This window comes from Stegastes partitus, unplaced genomic scaffold (assembly GCF_000690725.1).
Source record: "Stegastes partitus isolate 25-593 unplaced genomic scaffold, Stegastes_partitus-1.0.2 Scaffold211, whole genome shotgun sequence".
NCBI classification, from domain to species: Eukaryota; Metazoa; Chordata; class Actinopteri; family Pomacentridae; genus Stegastes; species Stegastes partitus.
In genome coordinates this window covers 330,710-349,819 of record NW_007577942.1, presented here as the reverse complement: position 1 = coordinate 349,819, position 19,110 = coordinate 330,710, and the positions used below count along the sequence as shown (strand labels likewise).

The window sequence follows — 19,110 nt, the reverse complement described above, 5'->3', positions numbered from 1 at the left end:
GCATTCGAGGAGCTAATATGAATTCCTATGAATTCCAATCTGGTAGCTATTGAGCTTGCGTGCTCTGCAACACTATAAATAATACAATGTCCCAGTTGTCTGGAAGAAAAATAAAACCAAATGCTTCAAGGTGGGAAGTTTGTGTGCAAGTTCAGCTGCACATCCTTACATGGAGTTGCTAAAGGCAGGCAGCTTAGCCCGTGGAGGGCTGCTGCAGCTGGTCCGAGCCTGATGGACACATGCAGTCATGTTCACCGACAGACTCAGGCATGGATAATTTCACATGTCCAAATGCCAGCCAGCGTAGCTATGTTACAATGATGTCCATGGGGCACTACTGTAAAATGCGCAGAGCCCAGCAGCAACAAACAAGAAGCATTCTGTCTGCAAAATATAACATGCCCATTCATTATAGCACCCGGCTCAGCAGTTTGACTCAGCACCTGAACACCTGAGCTGTAGCTTCATCCAGACCTAATGGGGCACATAAACTTTTCCATTCTGACAAAGATACTATTGCAGCATTACGGCAGACAAATGTAGCACTTGCGGGCTTTTCTGAAACTGAAAAAGACAACATTGTTCATAAAAAGACGAAGGGGAGGGGGGGGGCTAACGTATACTCCCAAATGTAAATTGGGAGGGTAATTTCACACCTGAAGCATTACACCAACTGTTGTGTGCCAAGTTACAGTGTTTTGTTCCAATGAGTGATTATAATTTTTTTAAAGCCCTCATTGGAGCAGCTGGAATGAGTGCACATACCACTTTTTTATTGCAGAAGACAAAGTAGCATTCATGGCACTAAACATGTTCCTGTTCGGCGCGACTTCATCAAGGAGAACAACCAGACAGGTGGCAAAGGCGGCAAACACATCTTAAATAGCTATAAAGGCCGACATTACTTAAAATAATGTAACAGCGCGCCGCAGACATTGTGTAGCGTCTGGTCGGCCCCCGTAGCAGCCTCGCACAGTATATTTAAACAGCTAAGAAGCCGCTGATGCTTGAGATTTCACAGTGGTAACTGGAGTACTCTCCAGACTGCTGAACAATACGTGCTCTAATGTGGCCTCTGACCCCAGTCGCAGGAATATAGATCAACAGAGAGGGCTGGAGGAGGGGAATAACGGGGTTGGAGGAAAGACGGAGAAGGTAAAGTATTTTACTATCTCTGATGGATGATAATATGGCGCAGATTCCATCGATCATGTCCTATCTGACACAGCCGTATCGCTCACCTGTCAAGACAACCATTTTCCAAGCGACTTCAATACAAACGCCCGAAAAAGGACATTTTGAAACGCAGCACAAATACATCGAGGCGGACAAGCTGATGCACGTATTCATCAACACACAAACAGATATTTCATGTTTTTTTTGTTGTTGTTGTTTTTTTAACACTGTTTCTTTAAAGGAAAGTGACAATGCAATTTACTGGAGACACACTGAGGTTAAAGTCGTATCCACAAATGCAGACCACGGACTAAAGCAGAAACAAACAAAACACATTTTAAGATGCAGACAACCACAGAACCATGCACAACAGGAGGTAACATTGTTGGATGGAAGACAGAGGGGGCACAGTGAGGGGGGGAGGAGGCCACTGTAAGTAGCTCCATCTCTATTAGACTGCAACAGTTAAATATATAAAATCTATGAGGCATGGGATCATTTGAGGAGAAGCATGGGGGTGGACCACAGAGGCTGGTTCTGTAGTCCTCATTACTGAATCTATCTCAGTGTGCCTGTCAGTCACCACCTGTCTGTCTGCCTTGTTAAGGAAGCTAGAATCATGAATCTCCCTAAGGAGACAAGCCCACTGAGGATGGCAGCGCTCCTGGCCCACATATCTTAGCAACTATAAACATATGGCTGACATAAATATCCCAAGTATAAGCCTCATATAAATACATCCAAACTTACAAGAGGGAACTGCAGCAACACCAGGCCCTGGGAGACAGAGATGGAGAACGCTCAACGGCTTGTGCTCGGTACCATTTCTCCTTCCATCCTGCAGGATTTTACAGCCAGCAGTAAAAAAAAAAAAAACTTCCTTTCCTACCCCCACCTTATCCAGCATGGCAAGAAAAGTAAGGAGAGGCGAGGCCAGCTAGGCCAGAGTGACGGTGAGGGAAACTAAAACAATCTGCTGTGGGCTTGGTTGTTTCTGTGACCCCTGGAGAAACACTCTGTTGAGGCTGTTTGTGTGTGTCTGCTACACTGTTTGACTGCAAAAACACTGCACAGCACCTATTTTTTCTTGAAGACTCAAGGGGAGAAAGAGGCTCAAACTAATCTTGTTTGCTTCTCTATTACACTATATGTTTTTCATCCAAGTGGGCAGTGGTCAAGAAGATGCAGGAGTTAATTGAGTCATGCTTTTTCACGCTCAATAATCATCAATAATCTGCTCAAGGACAAGATGCTGACCACTCAGGTGCCCAAGCAGGCCGTCAATCCAAGGAATGGAATGGCTAGTCCTGGCTACATGAAGGCAACAGCTAAGCCACGGACACACTCCTGGAAAATTGAGCCTTCAAAGAAGGGCTTATGAATCCCATCTCTGACAAAAGAAGAGATGGAATTAGTGGGATTTAGGGGCATCAGTATGAGGCAGGGTGGTATTAGTGGTGCTCTTCACACGTCTCCATCCAGGCTGGATCACAGGCCCTCTTTAGAACACACTACAAGCAAATGTCTGTCACAACACACAGACTGCATTGGTTGGAGACAGCTGCAGGGCCTGAAGACTGAGCTGATACTGTGCCTGGCCCCCCTGGAAGTGGTCCAGTGTGGAGTTATAAAGGAATGTAGGAACTGCGGTTTTGGCAGCTGTACTCTGATAAATGTTGTGAAACAGAGAAAAGTATGCATGTTTTTTAAGGCCATATGCTGCAGGGATGTGGCTCTAGTGCCATTGACAGTCCTTATTCAAAACATGTTTTATCCAGCTTATGTCTGAAACACTGGCTCCCTTCACTATATGCAAGACTGAGTACATAATACAGAAGCTTAACCAATGAAAAGAATGAAAAGAATGGAGCTTAAGTCCTGCAGAGGACTGTTCCACCTCATAGAACAAGGAAATGTGTTCCAATTGATGTGGTCCATCAAGTCAGGTCTGCTTTATTCCCTGCGGAGGCACCCAGAGGCAGGCACCTCCACAGCCTCAAGAGCAGCTGACCACATCCCTGGAACAATGACCTCAATAAACTCAAACATGGGTCCATTTGCTCAAAGAGAAGCACCAGGGGGGAAATAGGAAAGGTGTAGCAAATCAGAAATTAGCTCTCTGAGGCTTGGAGGGGAAACATTACAAATGGACTGTTCAACACATAAATCAATTTTTTGTATTTACCACTTGCTATCCAGAAATCCATCTCAACATTCACAGTGGAAGGTGCGGGTTCCAGGAATGAGGATTAATGAGCGCAGGATGGCACAGTCACCATTGTGTCGCCTGTTGTATTATGACAGTGGACTCCCAAGAGTGTCTTACAAGGCAGCAAGGTGTGCGCTGGTGGCTGCTGCACACTGCAGACCACTGCATCACGGTGCGAGAAAGAGACGACCAGCATTCCAGGAAGCTCTTCCTTCTGTCCTCCATCTCTGTCCGGCTCTCCCAACGGGAGGCAGTGGACTGGGATTAACAGAGCAAGTACAGCACATAAATTTTAGCCGTATTGCTGAGTCGATGTTCCCCACGCTACCGCCCCTCCTTACTTGACCCAATCCCCCGCCCCCACCTTATCTTTTCACGCCCCAGGAGGATGGGCCAGGGGGGCCGGCCACGCAGCCGCATCACGTTCCACTCGGCATGCTGGGCCGTAAATACAGCGCAGCATCAGGAACAGCAGGTGCTATCACTCCCTATCATTAATTATCCCTGCTGCATCACTCTAGGGCCTCTCACGACTCCACATCTCCAAATCTCTATCTCCTGCACCGTCTTATTCTCCAGCCTCCAACCCTTCCCCATTTTCTCTCACTCAAATTCCAATGTCTACAGCAATCCCATTTCTTCTCCGCAATACCAACCCATCTATCTACTTATTTCCTACGATCCTACAGTCTAGCCTCCATTCATTTGTTCCCTGATGCATCTCAATCTTTGTCCAGCACTCTCAGCTTCCCCCGAGTGAGTCTTCCCCCCCAGTGACAGCCTCGCCGGCTCTCTTCTCTCCTCAGATGTGTGTCTTCCAGCGCTTCTCTTCACATTCTGACGGGTTTTCCCCTGCTGTAAATGTATTCCGAAACTGCTGTGCTGCTGCCAGCCATGAGACGTCGCTGGGACTGATGGAGCACTGGGGGGAGAGAGATAGCCCTTTCCCCCCCACCACCACCACCAGTGAGCTCATAAATAATACCAAATCAAAGAGGAAAAGCAGCATGAGAATATCCCGGAGGTAAGAAGTCAGTGAGCATGGTCAGAGATGTACGAGTGCGCCTGCTGATGGCAAAAGTCAGAGCTCCCAGCGAGTCTGGCCACAGAAACATGAGCAGGGCATCCTGTCCCTCTCAGGTGAGAAGGCCTTATGTCAACTGTATGAAGCCCGCAGAAACATCTGGCAAGACCACAAAAACAAACACTAACTTCCTTCTGACGTGGTCACACTGCCACAAGGCATAATGTGAACTCTGAACGCAGGAGTCTGGTTTGTAATGTGAGACCATCCAACATATTAACAGGTTGTGAGCAATCCTGCTCAAGATAACGTGATGTTCTGGCAATCTGGCAGCAAAAAAAAAAACAGAAGCATGCAACGTTTTTTTAGCCAAAAAGATTCATGGACAAGGAAAAAGACTTTATGTCTGACAGACTGAAACTTGCCAAGCCGCTGGAGTCCATAATTAATGTCCAAACCTCTTTGGAGTTGTACACACACATGCACAAACATATGAAGACATAAAAAGCAGTGTTTCTCTAACCTTAAAACCAACAACAGCTTCTTCACTATCTGAAAGTAAACTGGTGGTTTTCATAAATTTCAGTGCAGGCATACTGCCATCTCTTACCTGACTCACTGAGTTACCTCCCCCCTAGGACAGGTACGATCCATATTTCTTAATATTTACTTACTTTCCTCTAATGCAACACAACCAAAGACGACTGCAGTGGTTGCCGCTGTACACCTACTCAACCCCACAGCAAAAAAAAAGTCACTCATAGAAGGGAAAGGATCCACCTGTACGCTGCTGCACTTGGCTTTTAAGCCCATCAAAAAGCTATCTCTGCAGAAGACATTGATTAACGTAGGACAAACAGCCTCGTCTAGCCATTACCAGAAAAACAAGTCCATAGCAGCCTTGAATCATACGCCTCCCCTTCCATGTCTCAACATTGTATAACAGAACATCTTTCCTAATCGGCTCGGTTGTTCAGAGCAACTCCATCAAATCACAGGAAGAGAAAGTTAATCACACAATCCCCTGAAGAAAAAAAAAAAAGGTGTTTTATTCTCATTCTCTTCCCAGAACACACAAGCTTTCTGCCAGCAACATTAAAGGAACTGTGCTCTTCTATTCAACATTTGAAATTTTGAGTCATTAGTGTAATCCATTATGAGGAGGTGGAGTGGACACTCATCCTGAATCAATACGATTCTCCTACACTTTCTATTGATTCCTATCGCTCCACAAGTGTAGTGGAGAGACTGATTGAAAAGCTGATAAACAAGACGCAAGAACAGGGGGGAAAAAAAAAAATCAAGCGTCTTTTGTGACAGTATTGTATGTGTGTATATGTGTGTGTGTTTTCTAAAGTGAGAACTGTATTCTGAAGAAATTGCTTTCCTTACAATGCAAAGCACAATAGCTGTTTTTTCATTCCAGCGTCCTATCTGCTACTTGCAATATCCAGATCAGAGAACATCCTTGGCAGTGAACCAGAGTTCAGGGTGAAGGGACAATGTCAGACACGTGCAAAAACCCACACTGTGTGCGTGGCAAGTAATTCAAAATATTGAACACTGCTCTGTGGGTCCATGTTTCCTGCTCTAAGTGCTTGTGCTCATACATATGCATCTGGCATCCAACATCACCAACAGGTTAATTAATCAACATCACACAAAACAGAGCAACCATTTTCTCCTGTGATGAGAGCCACCAAAAAATGAGTGATCCAGCGCGCTCACCTCGGTGAAATTTATGGAGAATGAGCTACACGTGAAGGACGGCGTTACTTTTATGATATTTCAAGTTGAGCACATATGACTGCAGCGTGGTGAGGAATCAGTTCCTGCAGCGAGGAAAGGCTTTTAGTCCTCAAAGGGGGGTCTCATGGATGATTCTGGCAGATACACCGCACAGCTGTAGAAATCATTAGGGCGTGCTCACAGCATTTATTTTCTCTGTAGATAATTCGACATTAAGGAGCTTGGTTTTGATAATTTGCTTTCATCTCATCTTTCAGGATGAGATAATCCACATTAATGACACTTCTGATGCAGAACAAACAGCACAGAGGCGTTAATTTGGAAGGCAGCACACTGTAGGTCACCAACACTGAAGGAATACCACCAGTACTGGTAGTAGTTACATGTTCTCTGGCATCGGTTAGTAGTTGTAGTTTACACTGGGTAGTTATAAAGAGAGAAAATCATCATCATGTTTCAGCTGAGCAGGGAAAAATATCTGGGCCACGAGGAAAAATCTTGTAAATGTCTCTGCTGCTGCTTAACAGAGTCTTTAGGGAAAGTTATAGGAAAGTTAGAATGATCCCAAACAACTGATAAATGAACGAAAAACCTTACTCATCCCTTCATTTTCCCTTTTTTTTGACTCTACACCAGTGCAACTGCTCACTCCTGCAAACCAACACTGTTTCTTGTCAGACAAGTGCCCCCTGCTGGTAGAAATCCTAAAGCATAGGCATTTTTTTTTGTACTACCAATTTTTTTATAGACCCCAGATGATTTTCAGCTATTTTTCCATGCTGTAATACCCTGAGGCTATGAAAATGGAGCAATAAGAGAAAGCAATAACAACACAGACTTGAAGAGAAAATGTATGTCTAATCATGGAAACAAGAAAGCAGGACACATGTTCTCTACTCTTCTCAAATGCTCATCAAAAAAAGAAGAGGTGCCGGTTCATTCGGAAACTTTTAGGTGCTTTTTTTTTTTTTTTTTTTTTGCAGAATGCTTCAATTTCAAGGTTATTTTCCATTCTGACACTGGATTGGAGCGTGTGTGTGCCAGCAAGTCCAGAGGTTTCCTCCCACATACATTAATCACTGATGTCTTGATTAGTCCAGATCAAGAATGTAGGCCTGTCTGCTGCTGTAATGAGGTGCACAACATACAAAACATGCAAAACACAGGTCAGAGGAGAATAGATTAACAGTCATGCACGTAGGTTAATAAATCGTATACCCTATGATGTGTACTATTGATGCACAAGTATGTAGGTTATATGTAGAGCAGCGCATATTAGTGGATTACTGTCCCTCTCTCATCACCATTTACACAGACTGGGACAGAAAATGTGCCCAAAAGATCAAAGTAGAAAGAGAATGGAAACTTCTGCTTTAGTTACACTTCAGTGTAGTTCAGTACAGTACAGAGCAGATTACTACTATTAATAGGTTTAATCATTTGTAGTAAAGGAGCAGACAGAGCAGCAGTCTGTGGCCGAGCCCCCTCTTTCCAACTTGTGATCTACCACAGAAAGCTTATTTATCGTCATAACTGAGGGGGGGAAATACATCAGACAGACTCACCTTCTTCCGGGGCTGCCATTTCATCATATTTGTAAACCAAAATTGAACAGCATTAAGATATTATATGAGAATGGAATGTAGATTCAAAGAAATCCAGAGCGCAAGTCATGCTGCCTCCCGACTTCCCTCGATTTTGCAGCAGATTTTCTCCAAGAAGCGATGCATGATGGTGTGCGAGTCTCAGCTTTGCGGCAAATTTTTTTTTTTCCTTGTTTTTTTGAGACAGCACAGTCAACAGAAATCATACAGCGGTTAAATCCACAGTTGAGCTCGGAGAATAAATCAGAGCCACATAGTGTCGACTGACAACGCTCGGGTGAATGGTTCCTGTGCGTAAATCCAAAGTAGGAGTCAGTTAGGAACCCACTCCCTCCTCACTCGGCACGCAGGATCGGCGCCTCCGGGACCAATCCGGACGGTGTATGAGGAAAAAATTGATTCTTAAACTTTTTTCAAAACGAGGTCGTCCCTGAAATTAGGTTACACCGTTAGTCCGGCGCGATATGGATAAACTATGTCCAATCTGTCCTCTTCGATCCCGAGGAAACGACAGGAAGACGAAATGTGTGCCAAAAACGCAGAAATATTCATCACAGTGGTCAAATCCCGTTTTCCAGAGGTCGAAACACACTTTTTTTTGGAAGTACTCGTGGAGAAATAGTCAAACAGAGCCCGGCGGAGACGGAGCGACAAGCAGGGAGATTACTTTCAGGAGAAGGAGGAGGGGGATACAAGCAGCAAGAAAAGAAAAAAAAAATCCCTGGAATTTCTGCGAGGAGCTGGAAGGATATCCTGATTCCTGCAACAGCAACAAACTGGACTACAGCTCTCTGATGACTTCCTTCCCTGCGCTCCTCCAGCCTCGCAGTTTACAGACTTGGAGCTGAGCAGGCAGAAGGTAGCTGGGTCATAGCGCCGCCGGCCGCAGACGTGCCAAAAAAGTGCGCTTTGCGTTTACGCACTGAAGCTGATGCTGCCGCCCAGACAGGAGGCGGGCTGTGGTTTGGTGCGTTGCTCAAGGACATTTTCCCAGGTCCTAAAACTCTAACAGTCTCTGTAACCACGTGCCAATCTGCTGTGCTCGTCCCACTTGTATGTATGTTTGCAAGACGCTGACTTGGAGTTTGGTGATTTAAGAATAAAAATCCCGGCACCCAAGCGAGAAATACATTTGGTCACAAAGTTAAATATGCTGATATACTGGATTAATAATTGTAATTTGATAGCACCTCAATGAACATGGTGCAACAACCTATAAATAGCCCACTTTAAATATAGTCACCCCATAGGTGTTTTAATGCCATATCTTCAGTGGCATCACTATCATTTGGCATCACATTTATTTGCCATCCGTGCAACCGTTTGCTACTATATTTATATTTTTTTTCCTCATACCAAAAATGTTACTGCTGTCAATTTTTCTGGAAACTCACAGTGCATCTTCTCAGCTACTCCATGTATGTACTGCAATGCACGAGCTCATAACAGTTTAAAAGGCTGTTAATGACCGAAGAGAATCCCAATAACTTCATATTCTGCTGCTGCAGTGCTTCTCTATCAGTAGAAACTACCTGTCCTTGATTATTTCTTCGTGGAAATAGCAGATTGCTTTCATGCATAAAAGGCACAATTCACAAAGGGACAGAGAACCTTGGACAACGGAGACAGCTACAGCCCTGTTTATGTACACTTTCCCCGTTTCCTCCTGCTGAGAGCAGCTGTCACATACACTATACCGTGCAATATTTTACTTCGCATCGCCATCAAATGCATAAAATTGCCAAAGCTTTTCTTTCAGGAATTGTTTGGCTCGAGTGAGAAAATATCTGCAGCTCTTTTCTGCTGCTTGAACTGGCTTTTAATCATTAATTCTGAAAAAAAGTGGGATGTATAAAATAGAAAACAGAGACATGGTTATTGTGGTAAGAGGCCACTCACCACAATCACTGCCACAGTTATAGAATGAAAACAGTTCCAAAGCAGAATGGCTATCATCAGTTGAAACAGATTTACTGGTGCTGAACCCAGTTGCTTCAGTAGAAAACACACAGAATAATCATCACTGGATATGTGACAGCAGGAACCGCAACATTAACAGGAAGGTTCTTTATTGTCGGGGAATTATCTCAAAATAGAAGAAAGGCAAATTAAGGAAATGGTCGATACTGAAGCGCGGTGAAGTCGGTTTAAACAATAGCCTTTGATTTAAATTGGTTTAGGTAATGGAGTCTATGGAGCTGTGAGGTGGTCAATAAGCCGGTGTGTCCTCAGGGTCAGTGGGTTCCGCAGTGCTCCTCGGGGTCACTCAGATAACAAAAGACAAGTAGGAGGATGGGACAAGCTGACATATGGCCTCATGGACAAACTCCTGCTGTGCAGAGGCAGTCCACGACACACTTTGTAATCCACATGGATGAACATGAACAAAATGTTTGACAGGACACCCGCATCCACAGCTGGCCCTGTGATCAAAGACCACATTTGTAGTCAAAGACGGAGGGGTTACTGCATGCGTATGTGTTCCAGTATCAATATTTCGAATCGCCTTATTATCAGATGAGTCCTGTTGGGTCTGCGCTACACACCACACCACTAAGACAAAGTACTATTTACATGTTCTCTTTCAACCACACACTCCCACATTGAAGTCCCACCATCACAAACAGGTTTACACAAGAGACTGTTTCACAAAAGGCATTTTTGATGACCAATCAAAGGCCACTTCACTGCGCTGTTCAGCAGCAGCCTTTCTCGTAGTGAAGCCTGTCATCTGGCATCTCCATACAGAAGCAGGCTCCCTGTGCGTGCCTCTGCTTTCCCAATCACAGCCGCACAGGAAATCAGACTCCAGCCTTCAGAGGGAAACAAAAACCCCCTCTTTCAATTTTCCACAACTTGGAGCTGTTTAAAAGTTTGTGCTTCCTTTTCTTGTTCTTGCCAATCATGCCCTCAAAAATGTCTCAACTGTGTGTTTTGCTCAGGGGCGGGCGAGTTAGGCTAGTCTGCAGACTTAGCTTTGCTTGCAGAGTAAGTTAAGATTGACTCATGTTAGGCATTAAAGTTCATCACAGCACCACTTTCAACAGCCAAAACATGACTTATTTTGAAGTCTGTACTTATGTAATACAATATGAAAACAATAATACTGTCACTAAGTAATATGAAGTGAAATACTTTATAGAGGCCCCACTCTGAATGCCACTGCCATTGCTTCACTTAATCGTAAAATGTTTCTAGTAAAATGCCCTGTAACTGTTACATTTTTCCACAAGACGCACACTTTCTGCTGAAATGAACAGAGGTAGTAGTTTAGAGAGTCTTTATTTGCCTGCACGTAGTAAATCACTTCCATTACAAGATTGTCAAATATTAGACAGCTTTGTGGAACCCGTGAATTTTAATGTCTAACTGAAATCTACCTTCATAAAACCTTCTTATCTGATGTGCATAAATACAGTTTTGAGCCCCGCAGTTTATTTCCATGCACGTATCTGTCTGCTTGCCTGTTTATTAGTCCACATGATGTAAAAAGTGCATCACCCGCATGATGATAACACAGGCTGTTTGGGGGAGAAAAATAACTGTCAAAAAGGTTTTAAAAACCCCCACTCCAGAGTAGCACTCCAAAAGCTCTCCTGAATGTCTGAGGGTAATTTATTTCCACACAGACTCTCGCTCTTGAGTCACGACACTAGAGTGTCGCTGTTCGCTATCTGTCCCCCGTTTGAATAAACAGCGGCCTTTTAATTACAAGGGCTGGAGTTTCAAGGCAATAAATTCCATAGCGCGAGCACAGAGACTTGTTCCCTAATGTCACATGCACAGATATATTTACATAGAAACATGCGAGCAGCTGTCACAACACACACTGCATCAGACTATCCAGTGTTAAGCTCAGTACTTCCTGCTTGCGTGGAAGATAGCTTAATATATAGAGTACATATTACAAAAAACATCAAGATCATAAAGGAATACACCATGAACACTATTTTATTTTATTTCCAGCATCGAAATTTATAACACAAGAATATAATTTACCGTATTTGATGGATTGCCTCCGCAGCAAGACATGGCAGATGGATGAATCTGCTTTGAAATGCTCAACAACATTATAACAATAAAAGTGTTAAACAGCAATGACACCCACCACTCTGTTGTGCCGTACATCACTGAAAACAAATAACCCTCATCAACATTCATTCATTCACCTCTTTTACAGAGCTGCGTTCTTGGATGATGTTGTGTCAGAATTTTGCCTGCTGTGGACTATGTGAGATGGGCGTGCACGAGTGCGTGAGCATGTGTGTGTGTGTGTGAGTGCATGCATGCATGTGTCTTAGTCGGAGCTTGGTGTTGATTAAGTGTCTGGAGCCTGAGGGGGGATAATGAGAGCCTCTAATTAATGAGCCTGTGCATATCTCAGAGTCACAGGGTCCTATCTGCAGAGAACAACTCCACACACACACACATATATACACACATGCACATGCACACACACATGCACACACCTCAATACACCGTGGGGATCTTTCCCTGCACGCAACACTATTTTCTCCAGGGAAGCCCAGCTGGGAGTGTGTCACTCCGGCTGCTGTCCCTGATAAGTGTCCTCTAATAGGGATGGATGGGGGTTATGGAGCCCCGCTATGAGAAGGTCACATGCACTGACCACCCAACGTGCCCCGAGCAAAGGCTGATGTCACGGGCCCTGAAAACCATTCCAAATCTTATTTGTTTGCTGGGTCTTGTCCACAGGGAGCAGAATGGTTCATCTTCAGAGCAGACTTACGGCAGAGCAGATTGAAGGCAAAACACTCGCTCATACCAGGATGAATCAGTCAGGTCAGCCGGTGGAGTCACCACACACGATACGGTTAAATAAACCGTTCAAAGAGTGTGATGGTTTGCTATTGAATAACAAAAGCTGTTTTCTGAAGTGCATAAAATATGTATTTTTTAATATCTTTCCAGAGCATCTTCAATTCAGCCGCTGCCGGTCAGCAAGTTGCACACTCAGCAGAATACGCTACGAGCAGATCATCTCATTTTGTTTCGCATCACATTCAGTAACACTGAGACTGCGTAGAAGCAGCAACTCACATGAAGTCAGATTACACAAGGGACGCAGGTCGAGTGAGAGCCAACATTTCCAAAAGACCTGGATTCAATAACGGTGGTGCTAACTGCATTATTCTAGTCAATACACACATTAGCAAGTACTTTTGTCGATATGGGTTTACAAGTAAAAGAAGTGGCCAAATATGTATGAAAGAAGGCAGATGGAATTGTCTTCCCACAAATATCAGAGCATCATTCATTCCAGCTAAGTGCCCAAAAGCAGCATTTGTTTACAGTAAAATGACAAAGCCTTCTAGCAGCTGCAGTAATTATGAGTTTTGCCCGGAGGAGGAAGCAGTGGTGGCAGAAGTAGTTAGATCCTTTACTTAAGTAAAAGTACCAAGACAGCAAAGTAAAAGTAATCTATTACAAGCACGAGTCGTGCATTAAAAAACTTATGTAGGCAAAACACATTAGCCGCAAAACATTGTTAAAAGATGAAAGTAAAGACATACTATTATACACTGTTGCCCATAAAGTTGGAATAAACTATTGGTTTTACCTCTTGTTATGAAATGATTTATTCTTGATAGATAAAGTGTATGTCTTCTCAAAACTTTATTATATAAAAATAGACATACAATACATATCACAGTAAAAATTCAACCACAATTAACTTTTGCAAACTGTGTATTCAGGCTTAAACAAAATTTGGGTATTGAACAATAAGATTAAGGGTTTTGTTTCAATTTGTCAGCCTTGGTCACTTTAACAGGAGACACATATTTGAGGGGATTTCATGCATTAGAATGCCCAGTATTACTCTTTCAAATGTCACTTAGTAAATAATATTGAGCATGGCCACTCCTGACATGGATCAATGTGTTAAGACGTGGTGTCATTCTGTCCACCAGCTTGTTGATGGTGTCAATGGGCAGGACGTCCCACTCTTCAGTCAGATCCCGAAGTCAGAATTCATTTCCCCTTGGTAACTAGGACTCAGTATGTAATCATTGCACCTGGTCAGAAGTGATTACTGATGTGTGTAAATAGAAATAAAAAGAGGAATGTGTCTGAAAACAAAAATTATTATATGGGTGACGATGTATCTGACATTATTAGAGAAGTGTGTCAGCAACATGTTACTGTTGTAGCTGCTGCAGATGAAGTTAGTCTGAACTACTTTATGTACAGTTTTATATACAGGGACAACAGATACATCTGAGGGGTTGTGAAATGATTAATGGAAAAGGAAAGAAATAAAACACAAGTTCTGATACACAAATCTGCTTTCCATATTTGCACCTCTTCTCTAATCTTTGTTTTTTTGTGAAATACTATTTAAAGACATCTTTTGAAGAAAAACCATGTGAGATGTTTAGAGGGAATAATCAGTGTATGTCAACACTGTTAATAGACATCTGAAACGTGACCTTAACTACACACTGTTTTTTGTGAGACGTCTGGTGCCACAAAGGTTGTAAAGCACTGGTTTAATAATGTGTTGTACTTAAAAGCATTATCCATTGTGTAAAACGTTCAGCTCAAAGGTAGCTATGAACTAAAGCTGTCAAATAAATCCAGTGTAACGTAGCAGAGTCAAAGTATGAAGTAGCATAAAATAAAGGAGGGAGGTACCAATTGTACTTAAGTACAGTACTTGACTACATGTACTTAGTTACTTTCCACCACTGGGAGTAAGTAATATGATGTTGTTAGAAAGCAATAGGAAGCAGTTTGGTGTGGTTGAGTATTGGGAATATCAGTGGTCATTCGTGAACTACCCCTAATTCTCCCCTAATTTTACCCTCAACCATGATCCGTCCCTAACCGTAACCAAGTTGTTCTTCTGCTTAAATCTAGCCAAACCTTAACCAGAGCAGGGTAAGATTAGGAAACTGCAGATCAGAAAGTGGTTTCCATTTGTCACAATGTATTTTGTTGTTTAATTCAGAGGACTTGTTGGACACACGTCTGTCTGCATCCTCCTGCTGCCTAAAGTGTAGGTAGAAACATGATCTTTATATAGTTTTATCCCCAGAACGTTAATACAATATCTATCATCATCTGCGCTCACTAATGAGGTGATGCTGTCAGATTTGTTCTTTGTGCAGGTTGGCATTTGGAAAGCAAATTAAAATTTTGTTTAGTTCCTACACTTTTTACAGGAATCCATCAATTAAACATGTACGTTGCCACGCCCCTTTTCCCTCAAAGAGATCTAGTATTTTAAATTTCTTGCAACACTTTTTTTTTTTTTCTCCAGGTCTTCAAATTTCATTTCATTAAGCCAAATTTGCATCAGACTGTGACACATTTTGACGAGCCTGCCAATGATAAAAGAAGAAAAAGCACGAACAAGAAAGGGATGGAATAAAGAAATCAAACAATAAAGAAATCTGTGGGCTGAGTGCTAATCATAAGGCGAAAGTGCCAGACCTTTTCATGTGTGAACTGGAGTGATTTGTGGGTTGAAGTCATAAGATAGCTTACATCAACACTGAAGAACATCCATGCATCCAATCAATTTTACTGAGGCCCCTGGGGTGTCAGTGTTGTTATTGTGTCCTGACAAAACCCTCCCAAAAAAAAAAAAGAAAAAAAGAAAAGAAAAACCCTTATCTGCATTCAGCAAAGCGTGTGATCATGAAAAATGCTACTGAAAGCTCTTTTTCTTTGCAGACATTATAGACTTTAATCAGCGAGTCTTCACATTCTTCATGTGTGATAAAGACAAATGATTATAATCTTTTTATTCTCTTTAAGTCCCATCCCCTAATTTTCCTACTCTTTTTTTTTTTTTCTTCTTCCAATCACGCTAATGAAGAAGGTCTTGTTTTTGTCTGTTTTTTTCTCTCCCACTTTGGAGTCGCTCAACAGTAGATTTGTGTTGCGAAATTATTCAAAGAGAGGGACCTTCGCTTTAGAGATGTGTTTAATAATCTTGGGCTCGGATGAAACGGGCTCCGGCATATTGTTTCAATCAGGACGGCAGTTAAATAGGCGCTGGGGTTTGACGTCTGCGGCAGGATCAATAATAACAGCGTTGCCACATACTCCGACGCATGAGACAGAGATCCTGTGTGGTCCTCCTCAAGACTATATACTAAACATAGAGACGGAACAGGACAATGTATGTGTTTGTGTCTATCTGCTTCCACGAATACAAATACACACACTCACACACACACACACACACAAAAAAACACACAAAACCCCGCTGCGGTCAGACCCACCCATCTCTACTCCCTCATTTAGAAAAAACCCCAAAACCAAACTTATGCCTCTCTTTTTCAATTACCTTTCTTCCCACCATCATCACCACACCAAACCTATCCAAATTCTCCCACAGTCTCTTTTTCCTTTCTCTCTCTCATATCAAATGTATCCATGTGTTACACACCCACGCACGCATGCAGTCACACACCACAATCTGGTAATCATAATAAGCACATTAAAGCATTAAAGCGACAATTTATGACTGATGATCTCTTGAACAGACGACAATTAATTGCAAATAACTGTGCAAATATTTAACTACTTCTAAGATCCTCCGCAGCTTCTCGTTCGGTTGCATAAAAAATCCAGCTCAGTGTGGCTGAGCCAGACCAGATACTGTGGCATTCAGGAGAAGAAAAAAAAATGTTTTATTCGTCATTGATCATACTATAATACCTTAATACTTAAGGCTTATTATGCCAATGACAGTTCTTCCTGCCCTTACTAATCTAATCCTGGGAGAGCACATCAACTGAGAATTAACCCTTTTGAAGTGTGGAGAGAGATGCACAAAAGGATTCGGTAATAACTCCGTCCCCATGCAAAGTAACAAAGGAAAAGTAGGGAGGGGGGAAAACACACACACACACACAAAAAGTTGTGGTGTTGAGTGCAGCAGACCAAGCCAGCAGCTCTGTCGAGCACCTGTAATTTCTGGTCACTGTTGTGAAGGAATTAGGCCAGTCCACTCCTTAAATCACTCCGACTTTAGATCAAAGGGGTTAAAGCAGGATTAGGATTAATGTGTCTTGGTAGAACAGGTGTTAATCCCTTAAATTAGCCATGTAGCACAGGCAGGCCTCCCTTTCATCTCAACACCTGACTTACGGGTTGAAATACAGAGCGCTCGGTTACAGGAAAACAGCGCTGTTGCTACCCCAGCAGGATTAGTTGTCCTCCCTCACCCTGACCACTCAGATAACAGCTCTAATGTATCAGCAAGATGACTTCATTTGCATGCAGGCGGTGTTTGGAGGGAGGCTGAGTCAAACAGCTGTGCACTCTGCTTCCTTTGAAACAAGGGTTATGTAAAGCACACTTTATGGTTTGGGATCCTTTATTAACAGGTGGCTAACAGGATGCCCCGAGGCAAGGTGCAGCCAACGCTTCTAAAGAAATACAGCAGGCCCGTGCTATTGATACGCATCACGTAGCAGCTCAGTAGCTGATGTAGCAGAAGAGGGAAGTCTTGTGGGGTGGGGGGGGGGGGTGGTTTGACTCCACTCCAAGGACAGAAACACTCCAGTCCTTTCCTATCAAACTCTTCACACAAGCTGCCTCTCACCCCCACCAGCTTCCTCCCCTGCTGTCAACCCTCCTTGTCATCGGTTTGACTTTTCTACTCGAATCATCTTCATCCCACTCCAGCTCAGCCTCCTGTCAGCTAAGAGTTCGCAGCAAAAGAGCGCCAGGGAAAGAAGAAGAAGAAAAAAAAACACAGCACCTGTTAGGAACGGAATCTATAATAGAATATCCAGAGCTGTCCGTTTACCTGTTTAAAGATGCTGGTTAGCATTTCTGACCATGGGAGGAGCAGCTAGTGGTGGTGAAAGTGCTCCCCACAGAGCTCCTGTCTGCTACCACAGTTACCAGTTTGGCCAGTGGGTTTGCTCCAGTCCCAGGCTAGACCAGGCCATCTGGCTAAAGTGCTAACAGCCGGCCCCCTCTCCCCTACCGGCCCGCCGAAGACAGGAAGACGACCCGTGGAAGGTCAGGCCACACTAGAGTGGGCAGGGAGAGAGAGAGAGAGAGAGCAGTGGATGTGGCACAGAGGAGGGATGTGCAGTGACAGATAAGCTAATGGACGAGCGAGAAAGTAAGAGAAGGACTGGAAGAGACAGGAAGGGCACCGCTTCCCTTAAGCCGCCACCCTCAGCGTGACTCAATGAGTGATGAATCCTTCTGTCTTTGTCTCCGCACGGTGAGTGTGGAGACGGAGTACCGTACCTAAGCGTGTGCACACGCATGAACACGATTCCACTTTTCTCAAACAGTTCGTGACAGCTCACAGCCGGAACGAAAGCTTCATTTACCCACAATTCAGCCGTAATTCACAGATCCCCAGCAGGACGTCCAGCGCAGATGACCATTTGGAAGGTCATTAGAAATGCAAGTTGAAAAAGCACGCCAGAGAGGTTCCTCTGCAGGCTTCGACATGAACGGCGAAGTAATTACGTTTACATTACTATGTCACTGTCAAGAATATGAATGTGGTTAATCCTTGAAATGAGATGGAAAAAAAATTGTGAATCACACCGCCCGCTGAGGTTTTCCATCACAGCATGATATCATTCTCTTTATCCTGGATCTCAGTTCTTGTACTCATCCATGAGCGATATTTTAATTTAGGCCAGGTTGAGAAGTTAATACATTATTTCCTCTAGTATCCTCTACACAACCAATAAAATCCCAAAAAAAACAATGATTTTGAAAGCTATTTTTTCCCAATATTGCACAAAATCTAATATTTCTATCAGATATGAAGGTTTATTACTCATTCAAAAGCTTAGCAGAGGTCTCAGAGGTTCCAACGCAGCCTTGAACCAAGCTTTAAAAATGCATAAAGAAACCACAATATGATTAAACATTTTAGTCAAATGGACCTTTAAATTGAGCAAAACTGTAAAAAGCTGGATCTAAAGCTACAAAATTGGTGCCCTTACAGTGTTTCTCTTGATCATCTTTTCTGCAAATCCTACAGGGGAGTTTCCATTTTCAATCCTGGTTTTTGTTCATTGTCTCTAAAAATAAATTGCTACAAAATTCTGTGGCCACACTGTAATGGTTTTGTTAGTATTCATCCAAATCGTCAGGTAATGTGTTCAGGAGTTTAAAAAGTAAAGAGTTATTAAGAGGTTTTGTCCTTACAGTTTCTTATTCACCGATATGTTGACCTTCACAGGTCTGACAGCTGAGGAAGAATACTTACCCGATACACTCACCCGATATTGTCTGAGTAAATGCAAATTTAAGTGAGAAGCACACAGTGCAGCACAGAGGAGCAAACATCAGCAATTTTGAGAGTAGGTTAGTCTTTCTCTGACCCTCAT

General features: G+C 43.2%; 1 protein-coding gene across 1 annotated transcript in view; it reads right to left on the bottom strand.

Moving 5' to 3' along the window:
* LOC103356623 (tetratricopeptide repeat protein 28) overlaps positions 1 to 8,587 on the bottom strand; it is a 125,692-nt gene extending 117,105 nt beyond the window's left edge. The window contains exon 1 of the mRNA XM_008280846.1: positions 7,724 to 8,587. Coding sequence (XP_008279068.1) covers positions 7,724 to 7,750 — 27 coding nt within the window. The 5' untranslated portion in view covers positions 7,751 to 8,587. The remainder of the gene's footprint in view (positions 1 to 7,723) is intronic.
* Between the last annotated feature and the right edge of the window lie 10,523 nt (positions 8,588 to 19,110).